At 45.1% G+C, this 19,024-nt stretch overlaps 1 protein-coding gene across 2 annotated transcripts in view; it reads left to right on the top strand.

Annotated features, from left to right (window-relative positions):
* Nucleotides 1-19,024, top strand: part of Kcnab1 (potassium voltage-gated channel subfamily A regulatory beta subunit 1) — a 338,359-nt gene that overhangs the window by 253,656 nt on the left and 65,679 nt on the right. For both annotated transcript variants that reach the window (XM_041659149.1, XM_041659150.1), the window contains exons 3-5: nt 12,659-12,696; nt 15,960-16,039; nt 18,017-18,061. In XM_041659149.1, coding sequence (XP_041515083.1) covers nt 12,659-12,696; nt 15,960-16,039; nt 18,017-18,061 — 163 coding nt within the window. The remainder of the gene's footprint in view (nt 1-12,658; nt 12,697-15,959; nt 16,040-18,016; nt 18,062-19,024) is intronic.

Genomic DNA, 19,024 nt, shown 5'->3' with positions numbered 1-19,024 from the left:
ATGGTTTGCATAGCCCCTGGTGGTAACCTGGGTCACAGACATCAGCACAGACCCCAGCTTCAGCAGGATCACTGACCCAGACAATGCCCTTGGCAGCAATTCAGGTCTGGACGTCACCATGGTCCTGGGAGGCAGCTCAGGTCATTCAGATCAGTATGGCCCCCAGACACCAGCATGGCCTCAGATGGTGGCTCATCCCCCAGGCATCTGCATGACTGTTGTTGGAAACAGGAACCACAGACATAAACACAGAGCCTGGCTGTGCTAGGGTCATGGACCCAGACATGACCCTTGGCATCATCTCAGGCCCAGATGTCAGCATGGCCTCAGGAGGCAGCGCAGGGCATCCCAATCTGTATGGCCCTGGGCAGCATGGTTCTTGGACACCAACATGGTGTTAGCTGGTGGTCCGGATCCCAGGCAACCTGTGTCCTTTGGTGACGACATGGGCCATGAACAGTACCACAGACCCCAGCTGCAGCAGGACCACAGACCTGGACATGGTTCTCAGCAGCAGCCTAGGCCTGGGAGTCATCATGAGTCCAGGTCCATAGAGCTGCTCACTGTAATGGCGCCCACCCGCCTGGTGCCTCAAGGTGTCTTCCACCCACCCAGACTGAGCAGGGCTGGGCAGGTCTGTACTTGGGATGTTTTTAAAAACATAAAATACCATTAAAAAAATAGTAAGTTGCCAAATTCCAGGACATATACTAGTCTGGCTGCCTTCTTTAAAGAGAAGGTCAAAGATAAAAAGAAAGTGGTCAAGTATAACTCAAATATGAAGAAGTAGGAAGTGTGAAAATGACTATAAAATTTATCATGGGTGGTTATTTATTATTTATAAGATTTATTCATGTGGCTCATGTGAATGAAAGCATTCCTGAGCATGTCTCACAACCTGACTTTGATCCCTGAGATGCACATAGTGGAAAGAGATTAACTTCCCCCCCCAAAAAAAAAAACTGTCCTCTGACTTCCACACATGTCCTGGGAACTGCACACACTCATGCATGTGCACACGTTCAGACACACACACACCAGTAAAAAATAATAACAATTCATCATGAAATAAATGAGAAATCACTGAAGCATTTGAGGCACCAGATGATAGCAAAAGTAGTGCATTGATGGACAGCGATACTGATGGAATGGTATCTCTGAAGAAAATCAAACCATAGGATCCCAAGAAAGAAGGAAATACAAGCGTGGGGGAGGAATGTCCCTAATGGGAGCAGAAGACGGCACTGCCTTGCTGTGTGTTCATTTTTGTATGCATGAAGCAGGGTCTAAGAAAGCAATTTGAGGGCAAGCAGTTGTCTCCGCGATGGTCCTTGTCATCACCATCTTCATCGCTAGAGATGTGGATCAGGGAGGGAGGCCAACCACTAGAAGAGCCAGTGTGCAGCGGGATCAACAGGATGAAGGACTTAGGCTGATGTGCACCCATGGGCAAGGAGGTGGGCCATTGTTGGCCAGCAGAGTTGTATGCAGTGGGAAGCTTGTGGGGAATCAGGCAGAGCAGCAATCCCATCCCCTCGAGGACCTTGGCAGATCCTGCAGTAGGAAACAGAAAGCATTTGTAGTTCGACAGCTTTATTCTTCTTCTCTGTACAGCGAGCGGTCTGTTATCTGGGAAGCTGGAAGGAGAGGTGTGGTGAGGCCGGAGGGTTAAGGGACAAACAAACTTCTAGAGAGGGAGGACTGGCAATGGCTCCGTCTCTGCCACTTGTGACTCTTTTTCCGGCATGTGTCCAGCATCTTCGTTATGGATGATGAAGAGCCAGATAGTCGGGTCTGTCCGCCTTAGAGCTTTTCCAGGAAGGTGCCATGAATTGGCACTGAAGCCATGGAGCAGAGGACAGGGCAAGAGAAATAAACCCACAGGTGACCCTTGTGATCTTGTCCCAGAAACAAGAGTGCTGATGCTCTTTTTATCCCGTCTTTTTTTTTTTTCTGCTAAGCTATTTTTACTGTAGTCATTACTTCCACCGGGACTTTTGCAACTAGTAAAATGAAGGTCAGAGAACCAAAGAGAGAATGCTGAAGGAAGAGGCTTTTCTTGGTAATTACCAATGGCTGTGAAAAGACACCATGGCCAAGAAAATTCATAGAAAAAAAAAACATTTAATTGGGGACTTGCTTACAGATTTGGTTGTCCGTTATCCTGGCAGGGAGCATGGTGGCAGGAAGGCAGGCATGAATGGTTGTAGCTGGGAGCTACACCTGATGTGCAGGCAGCAGGCAGAGAGAGACACTGGGTCTGGCATGGGCTTTTGAACACTTCCAGGGATACACTGCCCCCAACAAGGCCACACCTCCTCCACCTAATCCTCCCAGTTTTACTAATTGTGAACCAAGCATTCAAAGGGATGAGCCTATTACAGGCCATTCTCATTCAAACTACCGCAGTCTGTAACCATTTTGTGAAGCCAAAGGCCCTACAAGACATCACAACCTCTGCTTCATGATTCTTCACTTTGTTCCTGTTCTTTTTCCTGTACTTTGGCTTCTCTCGTGGATGAATTGAGTACATTCCCATAATGTCCCAAGCATCACTTAGAACAGCTATTGGCCCTGGCTGCCATTCTGCTTACACATAAAGATTTATTTATAAGTAAATACAGAAAAACAGACAAAGAACAACTATGCCTGGACCTCTTCTCTGACTAACTATCACGGTCCCTAGTGGGTCAGCTCATCGGCTCCCTTGGTGGTCCCACTTACTGGGGTGGAGTTGAGGTTCAGTGAACGGGACTCAGAGCACCAGTCTGGCTTCCTGCTGAAAGGCAGTAATTCCTTCTTGCCTGAGTTACTTGCTCATCAAGTTGGATAGATCTGAAAGAATATGGCTTCCCACACAACATGCAAGAGACCCAACCAGAGAGTGGGCACGTGCCCTTCTGCTCACTGATGTGAGAAGCAAGTAATGGGCTAGGTTTTCAGTTTTGATTGACTTTGATGACCAATTTTTGAAAAAAAAATTGAAAATTGCACACACACACACACACACACACACAAAATAATAACAGTAAAGAGGACAAAAAATTAGAGGGGGCCAGGGAGGTGGGGGTGAATCCAGAAAGAGTTATGGGAAAGAGTAGAGGGTGAATACTATCAAATACACTGTATATAATTTTCAAAGATTTAGTAAAACATGTTTTAAAAGAAACATTTATTATAGCTGTGTTGACAAAATATAGGGCATTCATAATGAGTGGTCCTGAGATTTTTGACCAATCACAAAACTACCCAAAGTGGAGCACCGTCAGGCAGCTCTCCATCCTGGTGCTCCCTCTGGGAACACTCCCCTCTTTCCCATGGATCACTGGAGCCATCAGAAGAAGAAGCTGACACTATGGTGCTTAAAGACAGCATATGGTAGCGTTATTCTACCACATCAGTTCCCTGCATCCATGAGGACCTCCCAGGCTCCCTCCAGAACATTCTAGGGGTGTGCACTTGGGCATGTGGCCACTAACTAAAATAATGCTTATGTTCGTGATGTCTGCATACCTAAATTTGTAGGTTGCTGTCGATATTGTGTGCCAGGAAATTTCACTCTCTCACTATACAGTCAGGATGGTGCTATTGTAATATCGCTGTCTCAATGCGGTAGCCGTGGTAGGAAAGCTAGTGTTCTGGCAACAGCTTGTTGTCTCTAGACGCCAGGCTTCCAGAAGCTGCTCTATGCTTCTCTCAGACCCAAAATGACTTTTCAATACAGCCTACCATGTAGAAGGAGTATGCCTCTACATTAATAAGTTTTATCGTCACTGAAACCAAAAGCCTGACAGAAACAGCTTGAGGGAGGATGCATTTGGGCTTTCAATGTTTGGAGGCCTCAACCATGGTGGCGGGGAGGAAAAATCAGAACAGAGCAATTCCTGTCATGGTGACCAGAAAGCAGAGGAAAGGCAAATAGCATAACTTAGAGAAGGACATGGGCCTTAAAAGAACACCCACAGACCTTCCTTCATCTAGGACCTCCTAGGTCTCACCATTTGGTAATGTCATCGTATTGCGACTCCATCACAGGATCTGTGCGTTCATTATGGGCAGAGCCTCCACAATCTAAACACTTCCAGAAACTCCGTCGTGGACACATCCTGAAAAGCCTTCCACTAATCTCCTCGCTATCCCTTAATCTAATCAAGAAAATAGTAAGGCAATGAAGGTTAGCCCTCGGGCTCTGTGTAGAGTCTAGAATAAAGTGAATCTCCTGATATTAAAGATAGATCAGTATGGTTTTATGATTTAGGATCGCTCCACTTTATTCTTAATGTTGAGCTAAATTTCTGGATATAATTATTCAACAAGAAACGTTTCTATCATGCTGAAAGAAATAGAAGAGTCTGCATAAGAAGAGTCTGTGTTATTCTGCAGGTGATGTAGAAATACCCACCCAGGACTTGGTATAGTTGTAAATCTTCCATTAGGAAAAGATTATAGATACATTTTTAAAGCTGAAATTATTAACAGCTAATATCCCTAATGCATTAATGAAGTAAGCTATTGCTTCTATGTAAATTAATGAATCTACAGGCAAACATAGGGACTGAATTAATTTGAGTGCAATATGGCTGAGAATGAGAATTATTTTAGGTTTTTGTCAAATCGTCCCATATATATTTTCTGTTTTCATTATTTTATGGTTCAAGAATTTCTTAGCCAGAAACCACATTTGTATCTCTGCTTCAGCAAGAATGTCACACTATTCCTACTTCCCGAACACGAAATTTGTCTTTTAATAACATTTAATATCCTTCGCATCTGATCGTTCATGGCCCAGGAAGAAGACTTTGAAAGAAACGTTGCAAAACAGTTTTTTTCATCTTTTTTTTTACAATTATTATCTTCTTGTTTTCACCTAGACATTTTCCTTGCCTTTCAGGAAATTGAAATGCATTCTTAGCAGATCCTAACAGCCGCACGCACACACCCTGTGCTTTTATATTCAGAAACACCAGTTTCCAACATTATCGCTGTTTGAGGTAGGACACCTCTCGGAACTACCAGTGATGAAAAGGGCTCAACACACACACTCACAAAGGGAGAGATGCAGAAAGTCACACTGACTTTCCGATTTCTCGGTAAGAGTATTTTTCCAAAATTCTTACACATAGTAACTTCCTGTGGAAAAGCATGAGCGACCCAAAAAGGAACAAAAGAATGTGTTTGAGCACAGACTAAATTCCAGGAACTGTGCAAAGATCTCATAGGGAAAAAACATCATGTATCTTAGTCATAGGTCACATTTTGGAAGACAATATTTATTTTTTTAAGTTTAAGAATCAGAAATTGCATGTATTTCTTGTACCCTACAATAAACGTCTACTTTTGCTCTAGCAGTGTTTAACTCACCTGCATTAACTACTCTACACATTCTTCCGAGAACTTTTCAAAGAGCAGCGTGACAAAGCTTTGGTGATGCTGTGTGCTGAGTTTTTTGTGCCCATTTGAGTAAATAATCTTCAATAGATAGCCAACAGTACTAGAAAATATTAGGATGTATGACCCAGAGACTTAGAATACAAACCACATTCAGTGTTCCTTTTCCATGGTCATAAAGTAGGAAGAATCATGATCTGTTGAACCTGTTTTAATGAATGGATTGTCCAACAACAACAACAACAAAAAAAAAATTTCAAGTAGCTTTTGCTTTAGGTTAGAAAAGTAATAGGTACATACTTTACTGATGTATGCAAAAGAAATGAAAGAATTTAAAGAATAAAAACTTTAAGGATATTACGTGTTTTTATTTTGAATTTTCCTAAGAGGCTTAAGGAACCAAATCAATTCAGAATTCATGTCTTCGTAAAGAAGTTCCAGGGGGCAAATTTCTGGCTTTACATTAGTAGTTACGGTTAATCTAACACCAAAGTTCAGATCAAGGCTTATGATGCGCCAAGATATCTGTCCTACGGATGCTCACATAGCTCCTGAGCTACGGTGACGAGTCGAGTCTACTTGTGATGCGCTTTAACACTCTTCTGGGATTTTAACCACGTCTGTACGTCACATACCTGCCACCCCTCCTATTTTACTATATTCCAAGGGGTGGAGAAAAGGATTTAGATGGTGTTTGGTCCTTAGAAGTGTGTGCACCTGTGTAAGCACACTTTCTTAGCAGTAAATGGGGGGGGGGGGGGTACTTACTATTCACACCTCACATGCCTGGGAGGCACACTCAAGTTCCGCGTGGCCTTCACCGCGTCCTTGTCTAGTTTTATTGTTCTTCCAAGCTCTTTTGAGAAGTCCAGGTGTGAAAGGTCACCACCCTCACCCCCTGAGAGCGTGGGTGGTGTCACCCGTTCTTGCAAGGATAGGTCATCAAAGCCAAAAGAGGCGCCTCCGTTGCTATCCCATTTGTTAACTCTGGCCAGATGCTCATTAGCAACACCCCAGACGCCAGAAGCGAGAGAGACGAGGCTGCAGCAGCTTGGATCCGAAAATAAGGGCCAGGCTCCGTGTCAAACACTGGCAGTTGTGCGAAGGAACAAGTGCGCGCGGGAACACGGAGGGCTGGTTTCTCCCCGCCATTTGCAGGAGACGTGGCCTTGAGCTGTGTAGCAGTCACAGCCTGACAAGCCCACAGCATCCGTGCTGTGGCCACAGCAGGGCTTCTCAGTGCGACATGTGGCATTCAGATCTCTGGGTTGCTTGTGAAATACGCAGGTGATCTGGCTGCTGGTCAGATACAAATAATCAAAATCTCAGAGTGGAGCTTCTAGGGAATTCTAATGCTTAACACTCATGCCGCGAAGACGGAGAGTTAATGGCAGCTTTGGGGCGGAGGCTGTTAACCTTTTAAATTCTATTTCACCTGTCTCCTAAAACTCCTGTGTTGATGCTATGCTATTGCTATTATTATTACCATTATTATCACCATCTACGCCATCATTATTATTGTTGCCACCTGCGGCTATCCTCCTAGTGAGTGGAGAACTCAGGACTCCAGCCCTGGCCTGCCCGGCTACACTGCTTCCTCAGCCAGCAGGCATCTCCATTTTTCATACAGGAGGTGAAAAGTCCAAGAAGTGAATTCCTCAACCTGACCTCAGCCACCTGTCTAGATACCCTAGACCCGTCCCTAGAGATTCCTCCTTACGCCAAGGATTTCTGGGTTCTTTACTCTGTTTATTCTTGAACTTCTCTTAATGAGTGAGCAGGGTTCTTTCCACACTATCTGATTAAGAGAATCACGATAAATAGAAAACCACGTTAGCCCACCTAGGATGATATAGTAATGCGTTAAATTCTAGAATCAGAGACTCCTGACTACACAGCTATTGCTCCACCCCCTCCCCCCTCCGGCGAGAAGGACTGTGACATCTCTTCCTCCAGCATCTGCCCACAGTGTCACCACCCCTTCTCACCAAAGTCACCGCTGCAAAGTGGGAACTGTCCTAGCACCCTCCTCTAGTAAAGGAAATGACTGGTGGAACCACATCCCAACCACCTAGAAGCCAAAAGAACTGATGAATTACCAGTGAGTGAAGTAATAAGGGCGGCGGCGGGGCTGCGTCCCCAACACCCTGGCCGCCTGCCCGGCTAGCTTATGCCCCGAAATAATTACACGGACACTGTATTCTTTTAAACACTGCTTGGCCCATTCTCTTCTAGGCTAATTCTCACATATTAATTTAGCCCCTTTCTAATCATCTGTGTATGGCACCCCAAGGTGCGCTTACCGGGGAGATTCTAACCTAGTCCATCCTGGGTCGGAGCTTCATCCCAGGAGCGGGACATGGCGTCTCTCTCAGGCGCTCCCGAGAGCAGAGCTGTTGAATCTGACCTCACTTCCTCTTCCTCCCAGAGTTCTGTTCTGTTTACTCCTCCCACCTAACTTCTAACCAATAAAATGGGCCAAGGCAGTTCCTTTATTAGCCAATGACCTTCCTCCATCAAGTGAGCATCATTCCTTCTTCAAGAAATCAAAATAATTATGCTTAATAGGAAATTACCCCCTTACTTTGAAGATTGCTGATAGGCAAAAAGTGATTCGGTTAAACTTAACCAACATTGACCAACCATCTGCTAAGTTGCCACTTTTATTCTAGGGCTTTGGAGAGTGGTGAGTGTGTCAAGGGTCAGGGAGGTGGTCCCCTTGAACAAAGTAAGATGAATGTAACAATAGATAACTTCAAAAAGGGGAGACACTATTTTATTTTTAAGTTATGGCTATATATGTAGCTTTATAAGCTTGCCATCGCTATAATGAAATATCTGGCATGGGATACTTATTTAGCTTAAAAGTTTGAAGATGCAAAGCCCAGGATAAGTGGGAGTAGGGGTGGTAGGAGGTATAGAGGGGCAGTTCACTTGACCTCTATGAGGTCAGTAGGTGCTGCTGGCCCCTTGTGACAGGAATACATGTCTGAACAAACAAATGACTACATTTCAAACAAGAACAGAGAGGATAGAAGGGCAAAAATTGCTCCTTTTGTAACAACTACCTCATGAATTCTGCCAGGGATTATCCTCAATAACCTTTGACCTCCAACTAGGCTATACCTCTTAAATTCTCACCACTTCCCAATAGCACCAAGCCAAATTTTCAACGTAAGAACCCTTGGTGGCACACAAACCATATTCAAACTACAGCAATAACATAAGCATATGTGATACACATGCTGTTTTATGATAATAGTTTTAGTCAATATAAAAAGAAAATTATTTACCATTGACTATTTTCCATCATAATTCACCACAATTTTGTCCTAACGTCTGTTCTTCTGTATGAACGTGTCCTTCAGGCTGTCTTTCACTGTGATGTATAAAATACAACCTTAAGTTCTTAAAAGAGACATGGAAGAGTGTTTGGGTTTTTTTTTTTTCTGCTTCTTTTTGGAATGAAACTGCTCCTTAAACTAGTGTTATCCCAACACGGCTGGAATCATTGCCAGTTTCCAAGTGTAAAATGGCCTTGTCTTTCTCTGACATATATATGTACAGTTCTGGCTTTCGTTATTTGTTTTCAATACTAATAAAAGTGAGCTAAATGATGCTAGTTTATTTGCAAAAAAAAAAAAAAAAACCTTGAAATCAGAGGCCTTTTTGTCAATCCAGTTTGAACAACACAATCTTGAAGGTTGGATTTTAGGCTATAATTCTCATCTAGAAACAGATTGTCATACCTCAGTAAGTGACTTCCCCAAGCTTTGTCACATCTGAGACGAACAAATAATCCAGGCAAACGCAGTTTCTGAATTAATGGCATCTTGACTTACATTTTATAATTTTGTTGATGGTGGTTACAATCAATATACATTTGGTAGAAACCATACTTTGATTTTTGCTGTGATGTTAGGGATGAAATCCAGGGCCTTGTGCAGGCTAGTCTAGTACTCCAGCACTGAGCTAAACCCCAAACCTTCGCACTTTGTGAATTTCGACCCTTTCCTGGGGTAGAATTTGCGTTAAATACTGTCACGATGGTGGCCAGCAGCAGGTGGGTGAACCCATGGTCAGCCAACCGCCATGCGGGAAATAGCTAACAGCTGATTCTAAGCATTAGGCTGCTAAGTTAATTACTAAGCTAGGGTCTTTGGTAAATGAGGTATGTGAAATGCGTTTGGCTCACGGTATTGCCAACACTCGCTAGATTTACCAGTCAAGGAATATCTGTTCTTGGGACTGTCCCCGTAGAGAAGTATTCAGGCACAGCTGATTTGTAGGATCAGCAAGAAGCTCAGGCTCCAGGAAGTCTCCGGGACTCAGTAGAGACGAGTCTGATCTCACTGACGACATGAACAACTAAAAAAACAAACAACAAATAAAAGAACTGCTTTCACAGCACAGCCCAAGCCAGCTAGGAAATTCGTTAAGCAAACGTTGACCTGATTTTGCTTGAAGACATAGAAGAACAGCTAATTTGTGGGATTCATTACTAAATCCGTGGCTTGTCCCATTTTAGCTCTTCGCCCAAAGCCATTATTAATAAATGGGGAAATTAAGGGACTCAGGTACAATGTTCCAACAAAACAGTGCCATCTTCGGTCTGCAGCAACCCCACCCACCTCGGGCAACAGTGACTTTGACCAGATTATTACGTTTCTAAATGATCTGAGACTCCCCCCCCCCCCCCATACACACACATGTTTTTTCCTTTCATGGGCCTGATAATTCAAAGTTCTCACCAGGCCACAAATAGTCAACAGTGTGCTGTCCCTCAGATCTGCTTTCTCCTTTGCTGCCACAGAGAGTGGCTCCGGCTGTTTGACTTGTGCTGAGCCCTCTTCGCTCTCTGCCTGACGTGCTGAGCCAGTTCTGCTAACGTTCTCAAATGTTTGTTCTCTGGACTCGTCATTTCTGCCACATTCAAAAGGACTCTTTATAAACATCTTGTCTGTGAATAGGTTGTGACACCCAGACAATTATTTTCACTTAATACCGAGTTTAATCACAGCACCTCACTTATTTAATTCCCATTCCAAACCAAACATGGACCGTTTCCTCAGACCGTTAAGTTTTTCAAAGACCATCTTTTCTGTGTACAGGTCACGACTGGTTTTATTTTGGTTCCTTAGGGTGGGATTTTTCTTTGTTAGCATTCTTTGTTTGGAATATTCTTTGGGGAAAAAAAATGTCTCTGCCTATTTTTTTTCTTAAAAGAATTAACTCCTTTTTTTTTTTTAAATTACAAGTTCGCATCCTCTTATTTTTGCTGTAAGAAAAATGGCAATTACCATATGGTACAAAGCAGTAGCCATTTTCATCTAATGTTAAGAATATACCTGGAAGCAGGGTGAGGAGGTTCACGAATGAACCGGCACAGTCTTTCACAAAAGCGCCACCCCACCCCACCCAGTTTGGGGAATGCCTGCCTAGAAAGGACATGGACACTTTGTTGTCAGTGTTTGCTGAAAATCCAAACTTTTTCAGAAAAATTTCCTAAGTCTTTAGATGTCAGTAACTCATTCAAAATTCCCTGAAATCCAAGTTGGTTGGCTCCATTGTAGTGAAGCAGAATGAGCCTGCAAGCTGAGCATCAGCCGTGGGCTGCCTATCCGCAACCTCTGGAGATAGAGCGTGCACGCGTAAGGTGATTTACACACACGTTTGTCTTAGGACAAAGAAAATAGCACATCAGCTTATGTCTGTGGATGCCACACTAATTGAGAGATAGTCGAATTCAGCAGTGTGGTACACTAAAGGGGGCAACCTTCTCAAAGCCAAGCATGTTGGTAGGAGCTTGGGTGTGTCACCTAGTGTTGGCTGATGTGAGATTCCTTAACTGTAGACACAGATAAAATTACCCTCTGAGTCTGACAAATGATTCAAGAAAAGTTTTGAGGGCAGGGAACCCTGATTGCTCTTTGGGCTGACAAGGGAGGGGGACTTGATTGGGGGAGGGGGAGGGAAATGGGAGGCAGTGGCGGGGAAGAGACAGAAATCTTAAATAAATATTAAAAAAAAAAAAGAAAAGTTTTGTCGTCTACTTCCTGGCATCTAGAAGGTGTGCCGTGGTGGTAGCTATGACCGTTACAGTGAAATGCACTATATATATATATATATATATATATATATATATATATAGCCAGCAGCATTTCTTTCCAGCCCTAGAAGCGTTAACCATACCCATGCCCTAACTGCTTCTACTCTTGTCCAGGTCTCTCTCTGACTCACGTTTCACCCCGTGGCCTGATGGTCCAGACACAGCTCATCAACACTTTCACATTCTCCGCCTTCTTGTTTTTCCAAGATCCCGTCCATGCTGAAAGGCCTACCCCCTTCTTCTCCATTCCCTTTACTCCCGTAAGACTCCATCACAGTATCCTCCTCTAGGAAGTCCTTGCTCCTCCAGCCTAGGTAGAGCACTCTCTACTGGCATGTCTTGTGCTTGCCTCTGTCCGAGCCTTTATCAAGACGCACAGCTAATTAGGAACTCGAGATGGGAAGTGTGCCATTCACCTCACTCTCCTTGGTACCTGAGGCCATTTCTCTGTCTGATAGACTCACGGCTCAAGAAAAAGGCGGCTAAGGAAGGGACCGACTAACGAAGCTGGCTGGAGCCCAGCATGGCGTGTGCCTGCTCAGTGTCTTCCTTCACACATGCTACCGCTGGCTATGCCCCCTCCCTCTGCCTTCCTTGCCCTTGCCCTGGCTCCTGCCTCTACCTTCACCACAAACCCACAGAAATTTCCCAGAGCAGTGCACACAGAGAAGGTACATGAAGGGTCACCACCCGGGTCCTGGCAGAATGTCTGAAAAGTCCTCTGGATGTGTAACTAAAAATTCCAGATTCTACAAACAAGGCCAGCAGCGTAAGTCAAGGCCTGGCTCACTCCGGCTGCCACGCTTTCTTGTGCTCGCTTGCAGAATAGGCCTTTCTAGCTGCAGAAGAGTGAAAAAAAGGCATGCAGCCAGTGTGAGCTCTGCAGCACTGACTTCCTGTGCATCTGGTCTCAGAGCAGAATCAAAGTTTCACGGAAGGCTTGGATGTGCACCATAAGCATCCATGGTGGCTTGAAGAGGCACCCTTCCCCAAAGGGACACTGACCCTTCCTGGAATATTAGGAAGTGAGGCAAAGGCTAGACTAGAGTGTGCATGTGCCCCCATTTAGGCGCATCTATGAACTACCTGCTCTGACATAAAGGTCTCCTCTTATTGTGTACAATATTATAAAAATGACTACAAATATTTCTTCTCTTCCAGGAACATGGGTGACATTTGGAGGTCAAGTTTCAGACGAGGTGAGTCACTTTCAACTTCTACAGTGTGCAGAAAATGTGCAGTGGGATTATTCTTCTCTTCCCTCTCATTTTTTTCTTGGATTCTTATTTGTGTGTGTGTGTGTGTGTGTGTGTGTGTGTGTGTGTGTCCTGCTCAAACATCAGGTAAAAGCTTTCCTACAATGAGGTTTTGGGTGAGGTGACTCCATCCAAGAATAGCTTTTGGGGGCTGGCAGCAGAAGGCCTTTCAAGGGCAGCACTCCTCGTAGCTATGGAAGTAAGTCCTTCCTCCCTACAGGAGGACCTGGGTGCCCATCAAGAGGCCTTATAACTGGCATCTGGTAGGGAAAGATAGAGATGAAGAGATCTGATCAGTTGTCCTCATCTACTTAGACCATAAAACCCAGTATGGACAAGCTCAACAGAACCGCCATATATGGTTTGCCATGCATGCTTCAGCATTGCCAGGGCAAACACGTCATTCAATTTCAGAGTAGTATAGAGGTTTGCAGAGGCACATTCACAAGGAATGCAGCTAAGGACACAGACACTGTTAGGCATGAAGATAGCAGCAAGTTAGAAGGGAACTAAGTTCTTAGCCAGGGTCTCCAGCCTGCATGCATGGGACCTGCTACTGCCCGATGCACTCTGGAAGAAAACAGACAAAGAGGGCTAGTCTTGTGGGCAGAGGGGCCAGCTGGGAGCCAATGCCCACCACTGCATGGCTCAGTGCCACCTATTCTCTAGGGGTAAAATGATAAGCCAGTAGCAATGCATTCACCTCCCTGATTGTTCAGCTCCGTCTCAGACTTCCAGGTGCTGTCATCCTAAAGCAGGCACAAATGACCACACCATAATCTGCTGGGTGCTGTAATTATCGGTGCCACTCCAAGAGGGTGTGAAGTCCCTATCCCTGAAGATTTCAACAACATATCGGATAGGTACTTAGCAGGGATATCAACAAAGTTAGTAACTCGATGGTATGCCTTTCAAATAAAAACCAAGTATGTTACTCATATGAGGAATAACTTCTTAAAAATAATTTTTAAGAGAGCACATTTAGTATCCAAAAAGCACTGAATTGGGGATTTATTCCATGTTTTCTGTAATGTAGTTGGAGTAGCTTTAATAGCAGGTAACATTAAACCCTGCTCACATTAATTTAGCCAAATAGAGAGAATTCATTTAGACTTTTAAGCTATTAGGAAGAAAACCATTCTCTTGGCTCTAAACAGCCCTTTGTGTCAACTTCCTCTTTGGGCAGCAGGAATGAAATAGCTACAGAAATAGTTAAGGCTCAAAAGGAGCAAGGCAAAAGCTCTATTTCTAGAAACTCTGTGAAGAAGAGAAAGATGTTCCCAGAATTCTTTGCAACGTCTCATTAGTGTGAATATCTCACAAGACTTTTCTTGGCCACGTGGCTCACAGGCCATTAGGCCCTTGTTAAGGAAGTGAGACCAGCTTCCCCTGTTGCCTCCAGGCTCCGTGAGGGAGAAGGAGATCCCTTCATAGACTCCGCTTCAGTTTTCAGGGAAGGAAACTGAAATCTGCAAAAATCGAATGATTTGTTCAAGTTTATAGAGTAAGGGGACATTCATGGACTGTGCTCACTTTTCATCACATTGACCGAAGACCTCAAGTCAGTCACTTTTAGGGAAGCAAAGGTTTATTTTGCCTTAAACTTTCAGGGGTTTCCATTCTTTTGGCTCTGCTGACTTGGATCCTGTAGTGAGCCAGCCGGTCATGATTGAGTGTGCATTAGGGGACGTGTGCACCAGGAAGAGCCAAGAGGCAGGATCCTGGTAACAACATCCTATCATTAGGCCCCACTTCCTAAAGTTTCTGCCATCTCCAAATAATGCTACAGACTAGGGACCAAACACAGGGGCTTTCATAAGACGTTTCAGATCAAAAACTCTATCAAGGCCTAAAGCCGGTCTTCAGACTTAATTCAATGTTTTCCCCACTATTCCTCATGAGGTCTTCAGATCCTGTATTTTTGGAAGTGTTCCTGCTCTCAGTCAAGCCAAGTGTCATCCAGAATTCTCCATCTCAAACCTTCTCTGGAGATAAGACATAATTGTTACCTTTCCCAATAATAATCCACCAATATGCCGTATGACATACCATTATCATTTTTACTGCACGCACAGTAACTTCTAAAACATAGGGCATTCAGAAGGAGGAAATTATATTTGCTCTACTTTTCAGCTCTGCTCAGGCATGATGTTTTTACAGTAGTGGGTTAAAGGCTGCAACTGCTTTCTTGCAGGTAATGCAAAGGTTGTGCCCACCCGCCTAGCCCTGGTCTTAGGAGGCAAATTTTCACAACACCCAAAACACAGTCTTTTCATAGAAATGCTGAAGAAGCAACACTTGTCCACCATCAAAGAACATACTGGAAAATCAAATGTAATGATTTGTGAAGTGGGGAAACTGTTCAAACTTCTCATAAATAAACCAGCAAGGTGAAGATAGACTCCTTTAGTGCTGCTCCACAGTATGCTAAGACAGCCACACCTCCCGCGGTTGCTGCAGATAACCCAGATAGAGGTCTACTCTCCCCCCACACTCCTCGCTTACTCTGAGCAGCTGGATAAATCCTGGAGCTCTGTTCTGTTGCAGCCTAAGCAGCAGGAGCTGTCCCTCAGTGAGTCAGGGTCTTCCTCCCTCCCCTGTGTTGACTCAGCAGCAGCTCCAAGATGACGCTCACTGTTCCACCGAACTGCAGGTGCCAGGAGCGTCACAACATCATGGTTGTCGGACCCGTGACTCATCAGCACAGTTGGCTAGGCCTTGAGGAAAGTCACAAGCCTTTAGGTCAGGAGTCATCCAACTGCCAGAAACTATCGGCTTGCAGAAAGGAGTGGAGAGATGGAGGCGGCGTTGATACAAATGACCCTCTTTGTCAGCAAGATTACGTGTCACAAAGGGTGTTATCAAACAAGGTTTTCCCAGCGGGGAGGGAAACACAGATCTGAACACCTCAACTGGAGGATGACCAACAATGCTCCCCTCTCCCCCCCTGTCCCACCACACAGACACGCCTGTGCGCACAAACACACACACGGAATAGGAATTACAGCCTACTTGGAGGGTAGAAGGATTACATGCCCTCTGTGCTCGGCTCTTCTTTCTTCTGTCAGTCACTACAATTGAGAAAAATGAGAAATGGTAATGAGATCTCAGAGTGAAAGGCCGATAAAGTATTTAACACCACTTCCTTCCTTTCCCAGCTAGGAAGGCATTTTTGGCATTTCTGACTGACCTTTGCACTCTGACAGGTTGCTGAACGGCTGATGACAATTGCCTATGAAAGTGGAGTTAATCTCTTCGACACTGCCGAGGTCTACGCCGCTGGGAAGTAAGTCAGAACCAGTTACCATCTCTCACCTGGCATCGCTGGAACCAAGAGGGTGTGCCCAGACATTGCTGTGGCATTGGGGAGGAGGGGCTGCTTCTCTTGGGCGTGTCTCAGCAGGCACGCTCTTCCTCAGTCCATCAGTAGAATCGGGAGTGTTGAACTCTGGGACCATCTTGGTCTACCCATACCATTCCTGTAAGAAAAATGCGCTGAAGAGAGGCAAACGTGAGAAAAACATGCCAGGGAAATGATGCTGGAGATGGAGAGGTATTAACTAATTTTGACCACCTGTCCCTGGGCTGATTTCCATGAAAGTTGTGATTCCCAAATGATGCTAAAGTATCAGCAGCTTTTGCAAGAGGGCACTTAAGAGCCTCCTCTGAAGACAGCAGGTGGCAGAGAGTCCTCACTTCTGTTGAGGAGTGACTTCTAGTGTCTGGACCCGAGTGTTGAGTCGGTACTCTCAATATGGCTGGCCAAACCAGAACACGGAGCTGATGCTCTGTCAGGCCAGGTCACCAAGCACATGCCACAACGTACTACTGTGCTTTAGAATAGGGATGAAGCCCTGCTCTCCCGGAATAAACATGGATGTCCAACTTCCATCAGTCACGGAAGCAGACATCCCTGCTGGTCTCGCGGGGGAACTGTGGAGTACAGCCCAATCAGGCCCACTGCCCCTCCCTCAAGCAAGCGACAGTTGAGCTGAGGCTTGACCCATCAACCCCAGATGATAGAAGAACATTTTCCTTACTTTGTGTCCTCTTTTTTAAGGCTCTGTGTGTGCTTAAGGACCATCAGAGAACTTGTTGTTTATTAGTCCAAGAAAAGAAAGAAGTTGTAAGACCTGGCTCCTTTCTGCATGCCCTCTTGTCCAGGGTTTCTTCTTTGAATCTTGTACAACAGCAAACAGGCTAAGGCAGAGAAAGGAAATATAGTGAGCCTGCTAGAGACCTGACTGTAACTCCAATTATGGGGGATAGTCACCTGAATCATTATTGAATTGTGGAATTGAGATAGGGTCTCACTGTGTGAGGTTACACGAAACAATAGCCAAACAGGAAGAAACAGAAAAGATTCCAGTACCATCCAATCTCTGTCCGTTTGGAGCAGGCTGCACAGCTAGCCTGCATCATAATGTCTTGGAGGCTGTACAAAAACAACATTTGTTTCTATAAAAGAATAGTTAGCAATGGCATCCGCATCTAGCTCACTGATGATCCAAGTGCTAACTGCGTTAACCTCCCCCCTCCTGTCTCTGGCAGCCCCACTGCTTCTCACGCTGAGGATCTAACTGGGAGGGATATAGGAGGGCATTGTAGTTTCCTCAATCCTGATGAGTCTGCCTGAGGAAGTAGAAGGGGGAAGAATAATAAGATGTCTTCAGTATACCTTCCCACAGCCCAGTCTTGGTGACAGGAAAGGTATTGTAGTTTCTCCTTGTATCTTAGTCCTACGCCAAACATTACTCAATCCTAAGACATTTTTAACATGGATCACCATAACTGCTGGACTTGGGGACATTTGAATGCACATGCCGATTCTTTTTTTTTCCTTCCAAGATCACCTGGGGGGTCAATATTTTCTGTCTAAACAGTCTGAGGTCTCTTGTCCTCTGGGCACAACTAAATTGTTCCACCGCAATTAGATGGAGAAACCTTGCCTCTCGTTGAACGCCACAGAGTAGGATATTTTTATGTGGCACCAAGCTGCCAGATGACTCCTCTGTTTCTTATGTCAGGACCACAGGCGGTCTCTTGCCAGCGCCAGCATTTTGGCAAGTGCTTCTGGAATGCCTGGGAGCCGGATTCTGCCGGCACAAGCAGAAACAGTGGAGACCGTGCTACCAGCTGAGAGAGCTTCTATTTTGGGGTTCTGTAGGCTCTGAGAGTTCAAAAATGGGAAGGCTGTAGTGCTGGGTTGACTCTTGCTTTTCTGAGACGCTGCCTTCTGAGACATTGTCTTCTCCTCCTTCAGGGCTGAGGTGATCCTGGGGAACATCATCAAGAAGAAAGGCTGGAGGTAATCTCGTCTACCATAACTGCTTGTTGGCCTTTTTTAAAGACTCACTGGTTTGCCCCAGAAAAACAAAAATAAAATCATATGGCACTGGATGAAAAGGCTGTCCCCAAAAGAAACCAACACTTGGTAAAGAAACAATCTCTAGTGGTTTAGAAATAAATACCGAGGAGTTCATTACTTGTATGTCAGAAATTCCTTGGCCACGGGCTCCAGTGAGTGACAGCAGGGTCAGGCAGAGAAGAAGAGCCGTTTGTGAGGTATTTGAGCATCACAGAGAGTGGTGTTCTCATAGCTCTGACAGCACTTGTAATGAGTGAAGAAAGGGAGCCACAGGAAACCATCTAGACACACAGATTGAGGTTCACCTCTCATTTTGTTAACAGCTCTCTGCACAAAGCAACGATGAAACCAAAAAGCCCTTAGGATAATTGCCGAAAGCTGTCTCATCCGGGTACAGTTGCCAGCATCTGTCCTGGGTGCTTGGAGCTCTAGTTTCTGAGTATTCAGAGGAATGTCCGCTATCCTTGGGGGGCTCCAAGAAATTCAAGGAGTGTGTTCACCCATCCCTTCCACCAACCGTACACAAAGCAAGTGGCAATGGGGGGGGGTTACATGATGTTTGGGTGGGGGAGGGGAGGTTCATGCAACACAGCAAAGCAAGACCAACAGCAAAATCAAGACTGCCCTGTGCGTGAGGAAGGACAGGCAGTGGTTTCCCCTCAGCGAGCACCGATCCGTCCTCCTTACTTGCAGAAACTATCGTACACACCTTGTGGAAAATAGATGTGTATGAATATTCCACAAGCCACCTTCCAGCCTTGCTGATAACAGCCCCAGCTAGTGCTATGCTACGAAAAGTTTATACGGTTCACCTTTGCCCCCGGGAGGAGACTGGAGAGAGGATAAACCTTGCCATCCTAGCGTGGAGCCTAACCAAGCTGTTCAACTCGCTGGCTTGGCTGC

This window comes from Microtus oregoni, unplaced genomic scaffold (genome assembly GCF_018167655.1).
Source record: "Microtus oregoni isolate MIOR12 unplaced genomic scaffold, Mior012 000010F_ref0000083, whole genome shotgun sequence".
Lineage (NCBI taxonomy): Eukaryota > Metazoa > Chordata > Mammalia > Rodentia > Cricetidae > Microtus > Microtus oregoni.
Note: the sequence above shows the minus strand (reverse complement) of the source record. Positions and strands in the feature narration are given on the sequence as shown.